The 23927-nt window shown below is 38.1% G+C and overlaps 2 protein-coding genes across 2 annotated transcripts in view; both read right to left on the minus strand.

Moving 5' to 3' along the window:
- The window catches only part of TRPM7 (transient receptor potential cation channel subfamily M member 7), a 121508-nt gene extending 120457 nt beyond the window's left edge, over positions 1 to 1051 (minus strand). The window contains exon 1 of the mRNA XM_065872746.1: positions 836 to 1051. Coding sequence (XP_065728818.1) covers positions 836 to 838 — 3 coding nt within the window. The 5' untranslated portion in view covers positions 839 to 1051. The remainder of the gene's footprint in view (positions 1 to 835) is intronic.
- A 17229-nt stretch (positions 1052 to 18280) lies between these two features.
- Positions 18281 to 23927, minus strand: part of SPPL2A (signal peptide peptidase like 2A) — a 33843-nt gene continuing 28196 nt past the window's right edge. Inside the window, exon 15 of the mRNA XM_065871724.1 lies at positions 18281 to 18352. Within this exon, the coding sequence (XP_065727796.1) occupies positions 18281 to 18352 (72 nt within the window). The remainder of the gene's footprint in view (positions 18353 to 23927) is intronic.

Genomic DNA, 23927 nt, shown 5'->3' on the forward strand with positions numbered 1-23927 from the left:
CGTCAAGTCTCTGATCTAAATGACTTTCTCTGTGAGAAATCTTCTAATTTTATTCCTGGCCTTAACAAAAACCTCTATCAGAAGGTGAAATGCGCCGCATCCCTCTCGCAACTTTGGTTTAAAACACGACCAACCCTTCTCTGGGGCAACGGATGAGGCGGTTCGACATAAATCCAGACAACACATCGCCTCGGTACCTACAGCAGCGCCCCAATAAAACCCTTAATTCTTGCTAAAGAAAATTCCAAACCAGATTTAGCGTCAATATCGTCTAATCCCTCCTCTTGGGCTCCAGAGGAAAATGGACCTGTGGAGTACACGCTGCGCAGCAAACAAGGCACAGCTCCAAAGCCGTATCCTCTATCCCGTTTTTGCTCCCTCTCAGCCCTCCCTCTGCTTCTATGCAGAACTTGAGCAGAGCATTTGGCTGCTTTATCTGCCAGCAACAAGCGCCAGGAGGAACGCGCTCCCGGGAGATGCGGAGCTTGCAGGCTGAGCGCTGCCTCTGGCGCGCTGCGGCCGCTCGGCTCTGCCAGGTCCTCCGCGGCTCCCGCCTCTGCCGCCCCGAAGAGCCCTCGCTTGAGCCCGGGCTCCGCTCAGGGGATTCCCGCGACGAGGTGTCGCGCCAGATTTGCTACCTGCTTCCTGCTCCTCACTCGCGAAAGAACTGCACTCCCGTCCCGCCACGGCAAGTCCGGAAGCCTCAAGGCAAACCGGCGGTGCATAGCCCCAGGAAGAGCGGCTCCGCACACACACTTGCCAGCCGAGTCCTCCCCCTTCCCTGCCCGCAACCCCCAGGGCCATTCCCCCGCCTGGGCCTGCGTGGGTCCAGTACCATTCTCCTCACGGGGCGGACTCCGGAAGGGCAGCAACTCCACCTCCTCCTCCTCCGCGGCCTGTAGCCATCTATCGGGAAGCGTCTCCGGAGGCGGCAGCAGAGGCCGCCGGACAAGGACAGCCCAGGGAAACCTTCTCAGAACTAACTCAGCTCCGGCACTAGCAGCAGAAACTGAGTCTTTCATAATTGTGCGACCAACTCCGCCGGGTGACTGGCCACAGGGACGCGCCCGCGCCCGCCTCCGCCGGCGACGGGGCTGGAGACAGACCACGTGAGGGGCGCGTCGTGTGCGTAGCCGCCCGCGGCCCGGGTCACGTGAGAGGCGCGCGCTCCCTCACTTACAGGCCGCCTCCATGCGCGCCGCGCGTGCGCGTCGGGCACGAGCGCCCCCAGTCCCAGCGTCTCGGGTATGCCGAGTTGGGTGAGGTGTTCTCCCCAGATCTCCGTGGGATGCCTAGGCGGGACTTGCACAAACATCTGCCTCAGCTCGGGGAGTGGAACTTAAGGAAGCGATAGTTGAGGTTTAAGGTTTCAGGCCCCTGGGATCCCGCCGGGAGTTGTGGCGTGGTCTCGTCTCTGTTAACTGGGCCTGGCGTCTGCCTGCAACCCCGTAGCTGTGCCTCAGCGAGGGTGGAGGCCTTCCATGTTTTTCTCTCCTAGTCCAAAATGGAAAATTATCTTGACCCAAATCATGTTCTTCCTCTAGCTTCTTCCCCTGTTTGTGCCAGCAAAAATTCTTCTGGCTTTAACTGTGGGCACTAGCCTTTCCCTCCAGAGATATCTCCCGCCGGCGCGGACACACCACACACCTGAACCTAAGACTGTGGCTTTTCTGTCTTTCCTTTTCCTTTGCTCTCACACCAGCCCAGGTTTGACCATTAGGGATAGTTTACTGTTGCTTTTCACACTCCGGAAAAACGTCAAGAGTTCCTCTGATGATAATCTTATCTCTTTTTTAAAAACAGTTTTATTGGGACTTCCCTGGTGGTGCAGAGGTTAAGAACCTTCCTGCCAATGCAGGGGACACGGGTTTGAGCCGTGGTCCGGGAAAGTTCCACACGCCAGGGAGCAACTAGGCACGTGCGCCACAACTACTGAGCCCGCAAGCCTAGAGTCTGTGCTCTGCAACGAGAGAAGCCACCTCGATCACCTCGATGAGGCACCTGTGCACTGCAACTAGAGAAAGCCTGCGAGCAGCAATAAAGACCCAATACAGCCAAAAATAAATAAAGTAAAATTATTTTTAAAAACAGCTTTATTGAGGAATAATTGACATGTCAATTAAGTAACCTATGCCTATTTAAATGTACAATTGGACAAGTATTGACATATTTATACACCCATGAAATCGTCACACTCAAGACAGTGAACGTATTCATTACCTCACACTTTCCTTCTGCCCTTTATAATTCTTCCATCCTGTCCCTCCCATCTCCATCCTTTAGCAACTACTGATCTGCTTTCACTCACTATAGATTAGTTTGCATATTCTAAAGTTTTATGTAGTGGAATTATACCATATGTACTTTTCTGGGGGAAGGGAGAGGAGGTCTGGCTTCTTTCACTCAGCATAGCTATAACCTTGTAAACCTTTTAAAACACAATTCACTGAAGTAGGATCTTCTCTTCAACAAAACTGATCCACCCATTTTCCCTAACAAGCTTTGGCCATACTTGTGAACAATCTTCAATTACAGACATACCCTGGAGATATTTCAAGTTCCATTCCAGACCACTGCAATAAAGTGAATATTGCACTAAACTGTGTCACATAAATGTTTTGGTTTCCCAGTGCATATAAAAGTTATGTTTACACTATACTGAGGTCATTAAGTGTACAATAGCATTATGTCTAAAAAAAACTACATACCTTAATTTAAAAATACTTTATTGCTTTGAAAATAGTATCTTTGGGCTTCCCTGGTGGCACAGTGGTTGAGAGTCCGCCTGCCGATGCAGGGGACACGGGTTCGTGCCCCGGTCTGGGAAGATCCCACATGCCGCAGAGCGGCTGGGCCCGTGAGCCATGGCCGCTGAGCCTGCGCGTCCTGAGCCTGTGCTCCACAACAGGAGAGGCCACAGCAGTGAGAGGCCCGCGTACCACAAAAAAAAAAATAGTATCTTTGAAGAGCAATAAAATGAAGTGCAATAAAACAAGGTATGCCTGTATTGTATATTCCTTCCCCATCTCACAGGTCCAGCAGGACCAAGGTTTAAAAAATGGTGGTTTTTTTTTCTTTTTTTTTTCTTTTTGGCGGTATTGGGTCTTTGTTGCTGAGCGCAGGCTTTTCCCTAATTATGGAGAGCGGGGGCTACTCTTCACTGCTGTACGTGGGCTTCTCATTGCGGTGGCTTCACTTGTTGCAGAGCACAGGCTCTAGGCGCTTGGGCTTCAGTAGTTGTGGCACGCAGGCTCAGTAGTTGTGGCTCGCAGGCTCTAGAGCACAAGCTCAGTAGTTGTGGCTCACTTAGTTGCCCCGCGGCATGTGGGCTCTTCCCAGGCCAGGGGTTGAACCCATGTCCCCTGCATTGGCAGGCAGATTCTTAACCACTGCGCCACCAGGGAAGTCCTAAAAAAATGTTTTAAAACATGTGTCATACCTTTCCTACTAGATTGTCAGCCCCTTGGGGCAGGGATCTAAATGTTTATTTTCTAGATCTCAGCTGGGCCTACACACTTCCTGCCTTTAGGGAGTTTATAATCTAGAAGGTGGAAACAAACCAGAAAATCAAAATAAAATGAGATAAGAGTGCTCTGTTCTCCTTGGTCTTTGTGTCTCTGGCCTTTTTGTACCCACAAGTCCCCTTGCTTGGATGGTGTAGAAAAGAAACAAGAATAGCTCAATGATAGTTGGTCTCCAGAAACTTTTGGTAAATTGGAGCATTTAGTTTAGAGTTAGAAATGTTGCTTGCCATTTCAGTAAACAGCGAATGTTGCCCATGATCAAGCCATCAGCCACTATCACCTTGTGCTCTGAGGGGAATTCAGGATAAAGAAAGACAGGATACTGGCTCTAGATAGTTAAGATGCATATCAAAGGAATAATTTCAATGAGCCCAGACCCTTATTTATTTATTTGGCTACATCGGGTCTTAGTTGCGGCATGCGGGATCTTTCATTGCGGCACACGGGCATCTCTCTAGTTGTGGTGCACAGGCTCAGTAGTTGCGGCATGTGGGCTCTAGAGCACTCAGGCTTAGTTGCCCCGCGGCATGTGGGATCTTATTCCCCCCCCGCCCCCGCCAGGGATTGAACTGGCATCACCTGTATTGGAAGGCGGATTCTCAACCACTGGACCACCAGGGAAGTCCCTCAATGAGCCCAGACTCTTGCATCTTCCCATACATAGAAAAGCACTAACATCATTAACTTGAGATGTCTGTTTTTTTGTAATTAGCAGTAATGTTTTGATGTTCGACTACATGTCTTTTTCTAGCAAAGACTCCTACATAACCTGGCTCCTCCCTTACTCTTTGAAACAGTTTCTTGAAGCTATCTGAGAGTCTGTTTCCAGGCTATAGTACTCAGTAATGTTCTTGAATAAAACATAATTCTCAACTTTTAGGTTGTGCATTTTTTCCCACTGACACCTTAATTGAACTACTGAAAATAAATTATTTAATTTACAGGTGATCAGACAGCCCTGAAGTTTACATATGCTGACCTTCAGTGAGCAATCAGTTCTGGAAAATGAATATATTCATTCAAAAAAAAGTGTTAGGACTTCCCTTGTGGTCCAGTGGGTAAGACTCCGCGTTTCCAATGCAGAGGATCCGGGTTCGATCCCTGGTGGGGGAACTAGACCCCACATGCATTGCTGCAACTAAGACACGCCTCAGCCAAAGTAAATAAATATTTTTTTTAAAAGACACTCAAACAGCCTCTGAAGAGGTACATGTGGCAAGGGGCTGAGACCTCCCAACAGCCAATACCAAGTTACTGGCAAGAAAGTGGAGCAACAGGAACTCTCATTCATTGCTTGTGGGAATACAAAATAGTAGTGACACTTTGGAAGATAGTACAACAAAAACTAAACATACTCTTTTGATAGGATCCAGCAAGTGTGCTCTTTGGTATTTACCCAAATGAGGTAAAAACTTTTGTCCACATAAAAGCGTGCAAATAGTTGTTAATAGCAGCCTTATTTATAATTGCCAAATATTCAGAGCAATCAAGATGTCCTTCAGTGAGTGGATAAAATAACTGTGGTACATCCACAGAATGGAATATTATTCTGTGATAAAAGAAATGAATTATCATGCCATGAAAAGACATGTAGAAAACTTAAATAAATATTTCTAAGTGAAAGAAGCCAATCTGAAAGGCTACAAACCGTATGATTCCAACTGTGTGACACTCTGGAAAAGGCAAACTATGGAGACATTTAAAAGATCCGTGGTTGCCAGAGGTTTGAGAGGAGGGAGGGAGGGAGGGATGTATAGGTGGAGGACAGGGCATTTTTAGGGCAGTGAAACTACACTGTATGATACTGTAATGTGGATACATGTCATTATACATTTGTCAAAGCCTGTAGAATGTACAACGCAAAGAGTGAATCCCAATGTAAATTATGAACTTTAATTAATAATAAAGTATCAATATTTGCTTATCAACTGTGACTAATGTACCACACTAATGCAAGATGTTAATAATAGGGGAAACTGGGGGGAGGGGGGAGGGTTGTGAAAGGGGTATACGAGAACTTTCTATACTTTCTCACTCAATTTTTCTGTAAATATAAAACTGCTCTAAAAATAAAGTGTATTAATTTTTTTAAAAGCATATGGGCAAAGTAGAATAGAAACACAAGTTAAGGACAAAAAAAGAATAATGCAAAATTTCCTATTCTTGAGAAGGTTACCTTTCTTAAATGAATAATGATGGGTATCAAATCATATTTAAAATCTAAGTGATAAAATTTACATTTTAAAGTCTATAAATTTTTAATATTCTGTTAATTACATTTATTGCAAATATTTTAAATTATGATAAAATATACAAGTGTTACATAGTATTTTTTACACTGATACATATTTTATTGAGATATAATTGACATATAATATTATATTAGTTTCAGGTGTACATCATAATGATTTGATATATGTATATATTGCAGAATGTTCACCACAATAAGTCCAGTTAATATCCATCCATCCATAGTAGTTTCTCAAAATTATTTTAAGTGGTATGTAAACAAAAATACTTGAAGACCATCACTCCAAGTCTCTTTCATTATTTTGGAAGAAGATAGATACAGCCATAGTGTTTTAGACTTCAAGTTTCATAAGGACATTTAAAAAAATAAGATTAAGAACCATGAGAAAAGAAATGGATTATATAACTTCTAAACTGTAGAGGAGAAATGGATTAAAACAAAAAGTCAATCTAAAAAATGTCAGTGATTAGTCCACAATTTCCTCTTGGTTTTTGTAATTTAAATTTGTTAACTAAAATATACAATACTTGGTGTTGTATTTACATTTAGAATGTTTCAGAAGCACATTTTGCTGTTTTAAACACATCAACAGCTGCAGTAAGGATGTGGCAATTATAAAACAACCATTTTAAACATTAGCAGATTCTTTGTGGTTTTAGGGTATTTAATAATAAAGAGGCTAAATTTTAACCTAGGAAAAGTATTTTTAGAATGCTGCAAGTTTATTGTAATTTATATTTAAAGGGACCAATAAATAGTGCAGTTTATGAGTGATGACTATCTCTGACACTAGCCAGGTTTTATGACTTCCCACAATTATTTAAAACATGTTTCACCTTGATGTCCACACAAATGTGTATAGAGGTTTACATTCAGATAAGTAAAAGCAGGCTCCATAGTAAAACAGTTGGAAAGCATCAGAGTCCTTACTTCCTAACACTGAAGAGCAAGCATTTATTGAATGGTTTCTCTCTGCCAGGTATTATTCTAGTCACTCAACTTGTATTAACTTAAGTCCTCTGAACTCTATGAGCTACATACTATTATTATCATCCCTGTTGTACAGAGGAGGAAACTGAGGCACAGGGCAGAACCACAGTTTCAACCAAGGCAGCCTAATTCCAGAGTTTATGTCCTTAACACTTCTGCTATATTACCTCTTGTGACAGTAAAACACATTGAGAAAGCTGTTACTAATAATAGAGAACAGATTATATATGATTCAGCCTTTCACAAAATCTTTTCTTCAAACTATTTAATCAGCTAATCAAGATTCTTTATTTACTTCACTAGGTCCAAATATTTGGCTTATATGATTGTTTTCACATTAATCATGCTCTAACTTCTCCCTAAACGGATTTGCCACCAGCGTTAAGTCCCTGAGCAACCTGAGAAGGGGACACTGTGTCGAAAACTGAAGAACACTGGCAACATTAAAACAACTAAAATTGATTAAAGCATCAAAACAATTAAAAAGAGAGCCAATATATGAAGTATATGCTTTATGATCAATTTCCCTGTCACTTAAAATTAGACCCTCATAAATGTTTGGCAAATCCTTTGTATAAGCAGAGCTATTAAAACAGTTCCAAGAAATTTTGCAGTAATTTGGATTGAGGATTAATGGATTTTCTTTCTTAGGCATTCTTTCAAAAGAATTAACCTGTTTTGTAAGAGGAAAGCTAATAAAATGGCACCAAAAATACCTGGAATCTTTCAAATATTTTTTTTAATTAATTAATTTATTTTTGGCTGTGTTGGGTCTTCGTTGCTGCGCGCAGGCTTTCTCTAGTTGGCACTGAGCTGGGGCTACTCTTCCTTGTGGTGTGCGGGCTTCTCATTGTGGTGGCTTCTCCTGTTGCGGAGCACGGGCTCTAGGGCACGTGGGCTCAGTAGTTGTGGCACACTGGCTTAGTTGCTCCGCAGCACATGGGATCTTCCCAGACCAGGGCTCGAACCCGTGTTCCCTACATTGGCAGGGGGATTCATAACCACTGCACCACCAGGGAAGACCCTCAAGTATTAATCTCTAACCCCAATAGTTTAGTACAGTGCCTGGTATATCATAAGTATTCAATAATAGTTCTTGAATAATTGAGAAGATGAAAATCAGGCTTCTTGAATTAGAGTGTATGCATATATGTTATTTATGCAATATACAAGTAATAAACATTTTTTATAACTGTTTTCTTTGCCCCTAGTTTATTTTTAAAATAAACGAAAATCATAGGGCTTCCCTGGTGGCACAGTGGTTAAGAATCTGTCTGCTGATGCTGGTCAGGGATGATCCCACATGCCGTGGAGCAACTAAGCCCGTGCACCACAACTACTGAGCCTGCACTCCAGAGCCCTCGAGCCACAACTACTGAGCCTGCATGTCACAACTACTGAAGCCCGCACACCTAGAGCTGGTGCTCTACAACAAGAGAAGCCACCGCAATGAGAAGCCCGCGTAGCACAACAAAGAGTAGCCCCCGTTCGCTGCAACTAGGGAAAGCCCATGCCCAGCAACAAAGACCCAATGCAGCCAAAAATAAATAAATAAAATTAATAAAATTATTTTAAAAATAAAATAAAATAAATCATAGACATCATGCCATTTTGCTTCTCTATACTTCAAAATACATCTGTTTAATAAAATGGACATGATGTCATTATCACATCTAAAAAAAACAATATTATTTGGTATTGTTTCATATCTGGTTCATAACCAAATTTTCCCAGTTGGCTCACAAATGCCTTGTTTAATTGGTTTATTAAATTGGGATCCAAACAGCATCCACACAAGTGATTTGGATGTCATGTCACAGAAAAGTCTTTTAATTTAGAGCAGCCCTTCCTTCCACACTTTTTCCCCCTATGGTATTCATTTATTACAAGAACCAATTCAGTTGTCCTTGAGAATGTTGCATATTCTGTATTTGTAAATTTGCTCCCTTGAGTGTCATTTAACTTCTCCCTTCATCCTCTATATTTCCCATAGTTGGAAGTTTGTGCTGTAGATTTGATGAGATTCCAGGTTATCTTTTTTTTGGAAGAACACTTCACGGTGCTTTGTGCTTCATACTATACCATGTTGAAATGCCTACAATGTCTGGTTGTCCCACACTTAATAATGCTAAGATTAATCAATGATTTCAGGTGCTGACAGATTTAGCCCTCCTCTCATCTAATGGTTTTATACACTGATGATCATTGCCTAAACCAATTATTTCGTTTGGGATTACAAAATTGTTATTTTCTAATCCTATCATTCATGAAGAACCACAGATCTCCTCTTCTACTTCATGTAGCTGGGCAAATTTTTTTCCTTGACTCTGGCAGAAAACTGGAGCTTTGTTCTTTGGAGAGAGTAAAACAGGGGTTTTACTGACTGGGATGATACCAGTTACAATCGAGGGTGTGCATGGCTAACAGACTGAAAATTGTGTTTGAGTGAATGTTTGCATGTAGAATGCTGAGACCCTCAACACTTTCCCAACCACTGACTCCAAAATATTTGGAGACCTTTTTCTGAGAAATCTGATCATCCCAAGAGAAAACATTTAAATATACTGGTATTGGGGTTTCCCAGCAGCAAAGCCAGATCATCCTACAATGTACCTCACATTTAATAAGCCCATTTATGTGCTCAGAGTGTCCAACTGAGTGTATTTTTAGCCTCTCACTCTTAAACATGAGCAGAAAACTAAAGATTACCTTCTCTCTGAAGAAAGCTTCTAAGAAATAACACACAAAAATGGAGTTGAAAGAAAACGGTGGTTATACACAGAGGACAATTTCAAAAACAAGCAAACAGAAACCCTACGATTAATATTTTCAGAGTGTTAAGAGAATATATGGCATCAATGAAACAGCAATAGAATACAATAAAAAATAAAGTATCAGAGAGCAAAAAAGAGCTCTTGGAAATTTTTAAATGTTAGCAGAAATAAATTCAATAAAAGGATTAGATACTGTTAAGGAAATCTTCCAGATAATGGGCAAAAAAGCAAGAGGTGGAATATTTGAGAAAACAGGTAAGACAGGAGGTACAACATCAATATATTAGGGATTCCAGAAAGAACAGAGAAAATGAAGGGGAGGAAATAACCAAATAATTTAAGAAAATATCCCAAAATTGAAGGACAGAGGTTACTAGGCCGAAGGTTCCCATTGTAAGATCAGCATAATGGATAAAAATAAACCCTTTCTAAGTATACTTTGGAACATACTTATACTAAGAAGTATCCATTGTTTATCTAAAATTCAAATTTAAATGGGCATCATGTATTTGATCTGGGAAACCTACATTGACCTTATCATTACCAGTAATGGCAATTCCTCATAATTTCCACTTCTAACAATCATCTTGGACCACCACTTTCCATCTATTGAACTTTTTCTACTATTCCAAACCCAACAATCATTCAGTTCTATAGGTATCTATAATGCATTTATCCTAACACCTTTTCACCATCATTTACTGCCCCCCCAAACCCTCATGTTCTTCTTTACCTAGCTTAAATTTCATGGTTAATAAGTTATATTCACTCCTTCACACACATCCTAAATTCCCTTGCTCCTCTTTTGCTTTTGAATTTGCTTGGCTAAATCACAGCCCTGGTTCAATTCAATATTATACCTGTATAACTGAATGTGGCTGGGGAAACATACACACACAAACAGAAAGTCCAATTTAAATTTAAGACTACGGACCTCATGATATGCCCCTGATGCAACTATATCATACTATATTTCCTTAGACCAGTAGTTCTCAAAGTGTGGTCCGCTGGCCAGCAGTACCAACTTCATCTGGGAATTTGTTAGAAATGGAAATTCTTGGTTGGGTTCCACCCCAGACCTGAATTAGAAAATCTGAGACTGGGGCCCAGCTGCCTGTGGTTCAATAAGCCTTCCAAGTGAGTCTGATATGCCTGGTCTCAAATTTTAGCTTGTAAAAGAATCACCTGTAAAGCTTGTTAAAAACCAGATTGCTGTGCCCCACCCTTGAAGTTTCTGATTCAGGTCTGGGTGGGGACCAAAATTTTGCATATTTAACCAAGTGATGCAGTTGCTGAGCCAGGGACCACACTTTGAGAACCTGTCCCTATACCAATCATTCTTACTTTTGAAAGATTAACTTTTTTCTTTCTCTTCAAACTTTCTGCATCTGCTCCCGAAACTGACTCAGCTGATGACCCTGATTAGCACTTCATTGGCAGAATATAAAAGCAGTCAGAATAGAACTTTCCATGCCCACACCTATCACACCTACCTCCCTATTATGCATTTATACTTACATACACTACCTTATCTCCAGTAACTGGAGGCGAACGCTCCATATTTCTGTTTAATGCAAGCCCTTCCACTTGGGCACTAGATCCCATCACCTCTGGCCTACTTAAGGAAATAAACTTAGTTAATTCTCCAATCTCTTTCCAACATCATCAAAATATCCCCTTTTATTGGATCCCCATTAACATTCACAAATGCTGTTATTTCTTCCCTTGTCAATACCCCACCCCCATTCCAAACTTCTTTTTAAAAAAATTTTTTAATTTTTTTAAACTTTTTATTTTATATTGGAGTATAGTTGGTTAACAATGTTGTGACAGTGACAGTTTCAGGTGTACAGCAAAGTGATTCAGTTATACATGTATCTATTCTTTTCCAAATTCTTTTCCCATTTACCAATCTTATTTCTTGAGCCCATTTCTCATCTTCCTTTTTAATAAAACTCCATAAAGGAATTGTATTTGTTCTTTCCACATTTATCTCTTCCCATTCCAAACAGTGATACCTAAACTGAGATTTGAAGGGGATGGCTGGGTGTGGGAGGTGGGAGTGTGTTTAGAAGAGCTTCCTAGGAAGAGTGTAAGGGGGCAGGAATGAAGGAGAGGAAAATAATGGGAGATTAAGTTGGAAAGAAACAGGGACTAGAAAAACCACATTAAGGTATCTAGACTATTCTTAAACAAATTTGGTGCTATTAAAGGTTTTTTTAAAGTGCTTGAATTGCATGATTAGATTTTTATCTTGGAAAGATCACTGGCTATTATATGGAAGGGGGATTGATAGTGAAATTAGTATTTGGAAGACCAATTAAAAGTCTGTTACAGTACAGATGAATTAAATTGAGTTAGTGGCAGTGGGGATGGCGAGTACCAGGATTCTTTGAGAGACGTTTAGAAGAGTATGGAGAGGACTTGGCACTTGAATTTGTCTATTTTATTTCTCTGCACTGAAAGGGGCTGGGGTAGATTTTATAGAACAAATAATAATACGTGAGGCTTCAATCAGTGTTCCAAACACATATAATAAATTTTTGGATGAAGCACTCTTCATTTGTAAAATATTACTTGGTTTTCCATAGCTAGCAGAGCCTATTAACACATAACTATTAATTAGAATCCAATTGATACCTTTCCCACTTATCTAAAGAAGTGACCCCATGATCTAAATTGGAAAGTTGCTTTTAACATAATGACATGCCAAACCATAGACTTTCATTTACAGCTAAGGTTAAGAACTATTTACAGTAAACTTTCAAGTTGTGAACATTCAAAGATGCAAACCTGTGTTCACGTGTCCAATCACGTTAGTTCACATGTCTGGCATACATTGTCACGTGCATGCACCCTCTACAAGTGGTTGTGCTGTTGTGGACTTACCTTGTGTAGCTTACTAATGAAGACCTGATGGAATTGGAAGCCCAGAGAAAGGACGAAGAGAGACAAGAGGAAGAAGTAATTGAAGAACTAAAGAGATGCACTATGCAGGAAATGGCAAGGGGATAGTCTTTATTTGAGGAGGCACTATTAGTTTGTCTTTGTTTTCGTTTTAATTTATTTTTGGCTGTGTTGGTTCTTAGTTGCCGCACGTGGGATCTTTTGTTGGGGTACACGGGCTTCTCTCTAATTGTGGTGCGTGGGCTCAGTAGTTGTGGCATGCCTGCTTAGTTGGCCTGCTACATGTGGGATCTTAGTTCCCTGACCAGGGATCGAACCCTCATCCCCTGCATTAGAAGGCGGATTCTCAACCACTGCACCACCAAGGAAGTCCCGAGGCACTGTTAGTTTTTGAGGCACAGGACCAGAACATAGAATGGTACATGAAGTTTGCAGCAGCCGTTCAGAATGCAATCCAGTGCTACCATGTCATCTATGACGAGAAAAAATGAGCTACTACCCAGACATCACTGGATCATTTTTTCAAGAGGGTAGATAGAACTGAATCCAGCAAGGAAATAGAACCTGTGCCATCAACGTCAGACATGAGTGAAACTGCAGCTTGCCCTCCTTGTCTCCTATTGCTGATGATCCTTCAGCTCTCCCATCTCCCACCTCTTCTCCCTCCTCCAGTCAGTAACTCTTCTTGCCTGTTCACTCGATGCCAGCCCTTGTATGCCAGCTGTTGTGTTATACTACTGTACTTTTCAAGGTACTGTACTGTAAGATTAAAAATGTTTTATTTTTTGTGTTTGGGTTTATGTATTATTTGTGTGAAAAGTATTATAAACCTATTACCCTATATAGTAGATTGTGTTAGTTGGGTACCTAGGCTTTGTTGGACTTACAAACAAATTGGACCTACGAACACGGTCTCAGAATGGAACTCGTTCATATGTAGGGGACTTACTGTACCCATAACCTCCTAAGAGAGCTGTTAAGAATTAGTGCCTTACTGCAATTTACAGAGCTCTCTCTCCAGAATTCTGCCAAGTCTGGCTATTGCTGCAAATGCAAAGTGTCTAAGAGCTCATACGCAGGTAGTTGAAATTTCCAAAATTTTTAGGAAGGATACTTTGTTATCATTAGTGTTGCCTGGAATTGGACATTGTTTTCCATTGTCAATGCTTTTCAGTGATTCATTATTTTTACTTTTGCCTTTTTTTTGGCCATGCCACACAGCTTGTGGGATCTTAGTTCCTGGACCAGGGACTGAACCCTGGCTCCAGCAGTGAAAGCACTGAGTCCTAACCACTGGACCACCAGGGAATTCCCACTTTTGCTTTATTTTTAATTTGTTGTGGGTCATTTGGTTAAGGGCCACAAAGAAATACTAAGTTGAGAACTTCTGATCTCAATTCTAGAGTCTTCATGGGATTATAGAAATGGGAATGAGCTCATAAAATTTAGTTCTACTCTTATTTTCTAGCAAAAAATGAATTTCAAGCTAATAAATTTGTACAGAACATAAATTTCAAGACAAAAAACATGACAACTGGTTATTTCTCCCTTTACTCCCACTATACATATTAGACTGCTTCCAAGGCTTACTATCTTAAGAAAAATATGAGTAATTTATTAGTTAACCATCTATTAGTATGAATACCTATTAAGAGGAAAATAATTCAATAGATTTTTATGATTTGTATTTTGAATCTTAATAGAAGTATATGATAGAAAATGTAAAAGGTACTCTCACTCTCCCTCTCACTCCTGTGCTCAACCCATTTTATCCCCTCTCTTCCTAAAGAGAGCCTCTCTTTCCAGTTTCTTATGCATCTTTTCAGGTATATGGGCCTGTGGGATGAAACAAGGTTCCTCTGAACAGGACTCCTCAACATATGGTCGAGACAAAACCACTACAGATACATATCTGGGCCATCCACATCTAAGTTTAAAAAAAAAAAATACCCCGTACAATGGCAGCAGGGATCTTAGTAATTTGTGAGAACATAAGCAAAGCTGCAAATGTCAGGGATGTTCATTACAACAGGTAGGATAGTTTCTTGGTAAAAAAAAGTCTATAGATATATCAATTCAATAAATATTTATTAAGAGCTATTATGTATCAATATAAATTTCCAGTAAATGACACTTATGGAATCTAGGTTTTATGGATAATTTGTCAGATTTAAAATAACCACACAATTTCATAAGTGATTATTATCATTTTCACCTTATGTGAACATGATCTAGTAGCTTTTAGTTCATTTTCAGTTATTTTTCACCATTCAAAATAAAACAAACTCAAATTTTATTTTAAAATAGAATTTATTGAATACCATAGTGAATTCAATACATTAAAAAAACTGTTTTTCTTGTCAGTATTGGCACATAATGAAGAGTTTTAAAGCACTGCCAGATTAACACTTCAAAAAATTTTAAATCATGTTCCATAAAAAAATAAAGCCTAGTAGTGCTATTAAAGTACTAATTTACACTAACATATCAAAGTGTTAAAAGAAAAGAATTTCACACTCTAACCTCCATCTAAGAAGTAAAAATTCAGTCTTGTACTTTAAAAAAGCTTCTCATATGATCAAAAGACAACAGAAGGTATAAAAGAAGCAAAACCCACATAATTTACATTGATTTGTCTCAGTGGGAAATCTCAAGGCTAACCAGATAAACTTTAGATACTGAAAAAAAATCCATATTCCAAAGCAAAATAAGTTGTTTACTTTTTATGCCTAATCAAAGAAACAAATAATGACATTAAATATTCCACATTTTTTTCTTTTAGTTGCCCCTTAATTGCAAATAATGTAGGACTATTCTAAAAAATTTAGTTAAAAAAATTTTCCCCAATAAACATTTTCTTAGATACAAAAAGCTGTCCTTATGGAAATATTAAACAAGAAAATTTACATATATGATTTTCACTGTAATATGGCCTGTATATTACTCTTATAAATCATTTTGTTTACTCTGAAAATTCAGTAACCCAAATTGTGAGTACTACATAATTTCTTTCAAATTCCAAAAGGTTAAGTCATTTGATTCAGATCTCTTGAATTTACAGAGTATCTTTCTTCCAGGAAGCATAAACTGATTTTTACTCAGTATTTTGATTTTATTTTCATTACCCTCCCCTACCTCCTTTAGAATTACCTCTGAGGTAAATAGAGCACTGAAAATAAATTTTTTAAACTGTAAAATGGGTTGTTTGCATAACAACTTTTTTCCTTGTTAATGGGAAAATATAAAGCCTTTCAAACTAGTACAATCCACTAGTCTGAAAAGCAATTCCTGTTTGTGAAGTCTCATTAGCTGAGATCAAGTTGACATTTTAGAGACCAAACTTAAATAAATTAGTTTCTGCTTATATCTAAGGCAGAAATTAAAAAAACAAAGGAAAACTGGAAAGCTCATTTGTATTTACTCTAAATGTACCATTTCATCAAAATCTCTATGAACATGTAACTAACATCAATGAATGCCAACAGCAGATGGGTTAAAATTTTCTTCCTTCAAAAGAGAAATAAATTGCTGAGTCTACTAATAAGGTATTGCTAATCTAAAAAAAAATCTACAAGCTAGAAGGAAACATAACATCGTAAAATATCAAAGTCCTTTCCCACAAACCTCATATTTATCTTTGCTGAACTAAACAGAAGTAAAAATCATTGACTTTACAATTTGAGGTATTTAATAATTTCTGTTTGATAAACTACAAAAATGTTCATAGGGAATTTCTCAGACTTTTTTTTTTTGCAGTAAGTAATCTCCTACAATATTTCTTATTGTTTTAAAGACATGGTTAGGAAAAAAACAAACTTCTCTTCCCCTTAAAGTTATTGGTGGTGGGAGGGCAAGAGAGGAAGAAATGATACAGTCTTCTAAAGCCAAATTTCCATCTCCACTATCTTTTGCTTATATTTTGATTCCCCAAATATTTCTGCACTTTATTGTAATTTCTATAAATATTTTCAGTTCAGCTGCTAGAAGGACTAAGTACAATATAAAGTTGATATTGAAGATGGAGAAACTTAAGAAATTTCACTTTTTATGTTATTTCTATTTAATCTGTAAGATTTAAATAGCAAACTAGAACAAGGTTATACCTTCTTGATAACTAATGGTTGGATAAAGTAGAATTTGCATCAAAGAATTAAGATTCCAGACTTCTAGATGTAAAATTTTCTCTTAACATTCTTCATAAAATGTGGTTGAGGCTTTTGAGTATTCTAAAGCTGGGATAAGAGTGCAGATAATTTTACTTAAAAAAGCTGTATTTTGGCAAACATTTTATTGATATTATAAATGAAAATATAGTTGGAGCTTTAACATGGCACTTAATCTGTTCTATCAGAGTCTGCCAAATAAATTAAATTCTTTGGAAAAAATTAAAACTTTATATTATAGAGGCAAAATTAACATGAACTCTTACTTGTCAGATACTTATTTGTCATTTGCCATAAACCAAATGACCTATAAGTGTATTAAGTAGAAAGAAGGGCTGACTGTCAAGGGAGCTTCTACATCTATAAATTACCCAGCAACTTAACAATTAATCAAAAGCATCTAATTCCCTCAAATACTAAATTTAGTTCAAACATCAAAGGTCTGATCCATTTTTAAAGGCATTAGCTTTATCTTTTAATCAGTTAAACTGGCCTTAGGATGAAAAATCATGGATTTGTTCACGTATCTTGTACATTATTCACAGAGAAATACAAAATCCTGCTGTCTTTGCAATCACTTTTCATTTGGGAATTTCTTAGAGAAAATAAAAGAAAATGGAAAGATAATGTGACCTATGACTCCCAGGATAATGTTCAAGTCCACATCTGAGGTTTAGCAAAGAATGAGAAAGATTTTTTCAAGTTGGAAGATACCAAAGTGATTAGTTGGTCTAACATACTCATTTTGCAGATGGGAAAGCTGAGATACAGTTCTATTGAGCTAATAAAATTTACTCAAACTCTTGTAATTAAATTGAGACTAACACCCAATCTCCTGTCTTCTGTCTCCAATTCTTTTCTCTGAAGCACACTTTGTATATTAGTAAACCACTCTCCATCCAAATTTTAAAAAGTTAACAGTGGTTTCCTATGGAGAAAGGAGTAGGGAATTAGAAATTTAAGCTACATCTTCAAGGAAACAGCAGAACTGAAAACTGTGGATTTCAATTTTTGTTTCCTTTTAATGACTAGTTCTATATATTATGTTTCTCTATATCTGGAAAAATATTCTAATATAATACATATGTAGTCTGAAGTAATTTAGGTTCTCAAGTTTAAAAAAGGATTGGGATTTTTTTTAAACTTATGCTACAAAAATACACATTTATATATATTCCCAAATTATATATTTCTAACCTCTGCAGTGATAAAAGGTCTAAAATTCCATTGCTGAACTGCCTTCTTACATGGTCTTAAACAGTTGTTTCTATAGAGCATAAAATTTGCAAAATTCTTTACAGTAAAATCTGCTCAGAAATTCACTTTGACAAATACTTTTAACTATCATTAGAGTTGAAAGAAAGAGATTTCAGTAAGAAAAGTACAGGTGAAGACTTTTTTTTTAGAAAAATATACTGTATATATTACATCTTAAAAATTACACAGACCATATGCTTTTATTTAATGTGAAGGCACAACTTTAATGTAGTTAAAAGCAAATGTATTTTAATTACTTATCATGTAGTCGTCAGTACCAGCTCTTAAAAATACATATTTGCAAGCACAGCACTGAAGTTTCTTTCAGATTGTCAATTCAAAAGCCAATTTAAAATGGCCAACTCTATTTGTAGAAAGTCAATTGACACATTATTGCAAGTCCACATAATATTATTATTGGACAATCTGTTCACCAGCAGTTACAGGGTTTTCTTCATTTGTTCCATAGTCCAGATGGTCCATCATCTAGGCATAAATAAAAGATGTTAGGAAATGCAAATTTTCAACTTGCCCCCAGCATTCACTAATTTGGCAAAAGGAGTCCCAGTTTTTAAGAGACACAGAGTGCTCCATGGAACTGAGCACTCTTTTTGGAGCAATGTACTGTTTCAACATCCACACTCCTAAGGAAGGACATGCTCAGAGTCATTACTCTTTCAGGAAGCTTAATCATTACACTAGGGCCAATCTGATAAGTGCTTTCTCTGGATCTTCCACTATTTCCATCTCCCAATATGAATACTGCCCTGCATGGCAGTGGGAATATCCATCACAAGATATTCCTGATGCTTATTCCAGGACACTATTCCAAGCAGTGTCCACTCCTACAAGTGGAAAAACTAAAAATGGCACCACAAATCACTGTGAGAATACTAGCTGGTTCAGGGACAGTATAACCTGGTTGACACCTTGAATTGACCTTAGGATCATTTAAAAATGATGCATGAAATATTAAAAAGACTGTATGACAAAAATTTCTACTAAGGGCAAAGAAATTAAAGTCAAATGATATCTGAAAACAAAAACAAGAATATACTTGCCATAGACTATTTTAGGGGAATTACCAGTTGAACTTCTCTCAAATGATCACTTCAGTTCCTCCCATACTCTCATAAAAATCTTTGCATGTTTGGGAATGAAGGAAGAAACACTTAAATGTTTTCAGTGTCTTTACCCTGTTCTTCAGATAAAACTAATTAAAAATAGGAAAAAAGGGACTTCCCTGGTGATGCAGTGGTTAAGAATCCACCTGCCAATGCAGGGGACACAGGTTCGAGCCCTGGTCCAGGAAGATCCCACGTGCCACGGAGCAACTAAGCCCGTGCACCACAACTACTGAGCCTGCACTCTAGAGCCCATGAGCCACAACTACTGAGCCCACGTGCCACAACTACTGAGCCCACGAGCTGCAACTACTGAAGCCTGTGCACCAAGAGACCGTGCTCCGCAACAAAGAGAAGCCACTGCAATGAGAAGCCCGCACACCACAATGAAGAGTAGCCCCTGCTCGCCGCAACTAGAGAAAGCCCACGTGCAGCAACGACCCAATGCAGCCAAAAATTAATTAATTTAAAAAAATAAAGTGTGACCTATAAAAAAAAATAGGAAAAGAAAAAGTACTTAATGTCTTTCTGAAGATTGGCAAAGATTTTTAGATTGGTGATTAAATTTAAGTATTGTGATGTAGTTTTTCCCTTCTCCTTTACTAAGAAGTAGAAGACAAGCAAGATAAATGTTCCCATTTTTATAAACTGATTCTAAAAGCTTTAGTGTTTTTTGGAAGAGGAAGCAGAGAGAGCAATAATTTTCAAATGGGGTCTCTGGACATGCCAGACAAAGAAGAATACAAACATGAGCTGAGGCTTTCAGCTGACAACTGTCTCAAGTGACAGAGACAGCTTATAAAACCCAACCTGCTGATACTCTGTGAGTCATTTCAAGCCCCTAAACAATCAGTTTTGAGGTCCTCTATTTGCCAAAGATATCCCCTAGATTAATGTAGTTGCATATTCATAGTGCTTCTGCAGTAGGTGTTGGGGGGGGCACATAAAAGCCAAATCAAGATAGGTAACAAAAAGACGAAGTTGTTGAAGAGCTGATTTTAGTCACAATTTAAATGAGAGAGGGAAAGAAGCAGCACATAAGATATATTTAGCCTCCCTCTTTTTCTATAGACACTCCAGTGTAAGAGGCTGGAGCTGTGGGGACAGAGAACTGCAGAATGGATGTTGGGGAAAAACCCTCTTTCTTCCCCAAGACCTGCTGATCCTGGTAACTGTAACCTAATGAAATAATAGCCTACATAACTCTAAGTTATAATGTGCCTCTTCTTTCCTAATCCTCTGGTACCTCGTTGGCACTGTAATCTAATCTCTAAATATAGAAATATATTAGTTAAAAAGAAAAAGACTTGCAACATCAACTTATTGAGAAGTGACATCTCTACTCTGTATTTACTTTTCTTTACTGACTTTTCAAAGAAAAACAACACAGAAAAATAAAGAGCAAACTTGAAATAGGATTTTAAAAACACAACAAAAATTAACATAGATAATAAAATTAACCAGAAAATTCATGTAAATTTTTTTCTTAATATTTGTAAATAGGCAAGCTTAATTTAGAAAAGATGTTCTCTGAAACTGGGTCGACTAACCTGGCATTTACTGATAGCTCTGAACCAATTTCCAGAAACAGCCTAATAAAACGCTCATTAAAGTGCAGGAACTGGAGAGTTGTTGATACTACAGCAGAGTTGTTCTAAGTATTTCTGTATTCTGACTTGTCAGTTACAGCTTGTGACTTCTAAAAATAATTAGAAGCACTAGTGACATTTAACAGAGACAAACCCACTGTTTACTGGATATTAACAAACTGAAAACTTACTTCCCACCCAGAGTAAAACAGCCCATTGGAGGTTGCTGCATAAATCTAACTCCACTGATTTAGGATTAGAAACAAAAAAAATTCTCCCCAAAGGATGATTTCTATTAATTGTTCTATATGCCAAAGTAATTATGTCACCGTTTAATTTTTCTCCTTAGAGAAAAAACACCTTAACTTTCTCTACACTCATTATAAAATAAGGGAAACTGAATATTGTAGCTCTTAAAGCACTCCAGAAAAATAGTTCATAAAAAATATAGTGTAAGTAGCTTTGAGCTATAAAAAAGAATATACAATTAAGATTTCCAAACTAGTATCATTTAATGAAATCCTATAGGAAACTTTACTTTTTTGATTAGAGAAATTCGTGGAAGGGCTGAATGACTCCAAGTAAAACACTAAAATATCTCTATGAAGTCTCTAAGTTTCAGCAAAAAACAAGGTATAATTTGTCCTTTGAAAACAGTATAAAAAGGCTATCAGGGCTACCCATGACTTTTAAAAATCTCCAGTGGAAAAGTCCTGCTTTCTACTACTCTCACACTCAATGCTAATATCAGGCATTAGAATGAATCAAATGATAACAGCATAAGCAAATGTGCTGTTAGATTCTGATTTTAATTTATATTATTTGCTTTACATTTGATTTTTTTTCAAAACAGTAGCAAAAACTTTTGGCACTTGCAAAAAATGGTTATATATAAAGACTGTAGAGATATGTCTAGTTTAATGTTTCAAAAGTGCCACACTTTTACAATACCTTATTAACATTTTTGGTAATTTTATGAAGGCTGCTAAAACACAACCCAGAAGCTTACACACACACACAAAAGTGATTAAAGGTCAGTGCCTTAAGGACTGAACATTATAATTGCTTTGCATGAAGAATTTCAATAACATAGACTGAGAATTTACAGTATATAAAACACTGTTATCAGCACTGTGGGTTCCTAACACCTAGGAGCTAATAACTTAAGTGAGGGAAGCACACACAAATATCTACACTACAAGGCAGGTGTCAATAAGTATTTAAAGTCAAAGTCTAAAGAAAATATGGGGAAAGGTGAACCTGATTTCAATTGGAGAACTCTTGGATATCTGCTTGGAGAAGGCAGATCTTGAGTTGGGAGTTATATAAGGGATATTCTGGAAAGAGATACTGGAGGTAGGGGGAGAAGAGGGAAAGGATTATTATACTGTTAGCCAAAGAGATGAACCAGTAATGGCCTGAGGGTTGTCTCCAGGGCTGATTCTCAGGCCTCTCCTACACTAAGTCCATACGTAGTCTCCCTTTATTTTCCCAGGCTTGTTGAGGCTCCCTGTTCTACTTCCAAAGCCTCTGCTAGCCTTATCTGATTTCAACATCCACTTGCCTCACTAAGCTTTGGGCTAACCTACCTCTATAGATTAGATTCTCCTACCTCCCTGTAAGTCCAACCTCATTTTATGAACCAGGAGTCTTCAGAGATTAAATAATTTGCCAGAACTGATGCCAAAGCTATAATATACTGTCTTCCACAAATGACAACATTTGAGCTAAATTAAGTTGGACTTTAAAGGTTGGACAAAAGGAATGAGAGATTTTCTTTTTCACACTAACAGAAGGCATTACATTCTATAACTTTTAAAAAGGCTAGTTTTTTTGAAAAATAGACTCTCTCCTGGCAGCAGTTTATAATATTCTGCAACTAGCTTGCCTAAAATTTCAGGAAATGTCCATGCTTAATATTTTCTGTGGGAAAATGACCATGTTTAACAAAATCTTTTCTCTGAGGCTTCTGATGGCCTTTTACAAATAAGTTAAAAGGAAGCAGATTTAACAAAGACCCAAAGTTTTAATATCCAAACCAGGAAAGTAGAAATCAGTTAATGAATTGAAAAATAACCACCAAACCAACAAATAAACCAAAACAAGAAAACTCAATTCCTACAAATAATAATAGCAAATACATTTATAGTGCTAACAACGTGCCAGGTACTGTACTAAGCAATTTGCATCTACTACAGCAACATTCTGAAGCAGGTTGATTATTATCCCATCTTACATTGGAGGAAACTGAGGCACCGAGAAGCTAAGTAACTTGCCTAAGGTCACATGTCTAATAATTAACAAAATCAGAATTCAAACTTAGGCAGTCCGGCACCAGACTCCATGCTTTTTATTACTATGTGGTATTTTATATTCTGAATGCCTTATGTAATAAAATTATGATACCACACTACAAAAGTGAGAAGTGTATTACCAAAATTGTCTTATTTTTTGACACTTTAAGATGGATTTTCCTACAATCAACTGTCTTATTTACTGTCTCTGTCTTAGAGTGAAGGCCCTGGAGACCATCCTTCTGTAACTATTTACTATGGCTTTGTGTCCAGCTGCAATGATCTTTAACTTTATATGTAGCTGTTGTGAATCAGAATCATCATTTCTTTCAAGGTCACAATTTTTAAGAATGAAACTTGAATGGTCCAGGGCAGAGCACTTATTCATAGGGAATATAAATGCATCCCTTGGTTGAAGTCCATTCTTACCTACCATCCCCATTCTCCTCAATAAAAAGCATGGAGAGAGAAAGGTGCTATAATAAACCACCCGACCCTTAAAGCTGCATTAAAGGGGAAGGAAAATTTTACAAGTAAAAATAAAATGCTGGTGATGAAAATAACAACAAACATACTTAATTCTGTAAGATAGTACCATGTGCTCTCATTAACTGTCCCAAATTTAAACTTTAACCCTAAACAAAGTTTCCCCATGTTGCTCACCCTCTTTGTCCTGATTTGCCTCATAATCAGTTAATAAGATAAGTGCCCCTAAAAGGAGAAACCTCTTGGCCACAGTTCTGTCCTGAGCCTTTTCTTCTCCCTCTACATTCTCACTCACGGAGTATGCTAGTGACACTCCCAAATTTCTGTCTCTGGCTAGGCCTGTCTCCTGCATATCAAGAGATGTTTATTCAACTGCTTACTTCTCTTTGCCTGGTAGTCCCATAGGTATTCTGAAATGTCCAACATTGAATTCATCATCTTATCTCTCAAATCTGTTGCCCTTCTTAATCTCATTGAGTGGTGTCACCATCCACCCACTCAGCTACCCAAGTCAAAAATCTTGGACTCCACTTCCTTTCCCTACACTGAATCTAACACCAGATCACAT

Source organism: Phocoena phocoena, chromosome 2 (genome assembly GCF_963924675.1).
Source record: "Phocoena phocoena chromosome 2, mPhoPho1.1, whole genome shotgun sequence".
NCBI classification, from domain to species: Eukaryota; Metazoa; Chordata; class Mammalia; order Artiodactyla; family Phocoenidae; genus Phocoena; species Phocoena phocoena.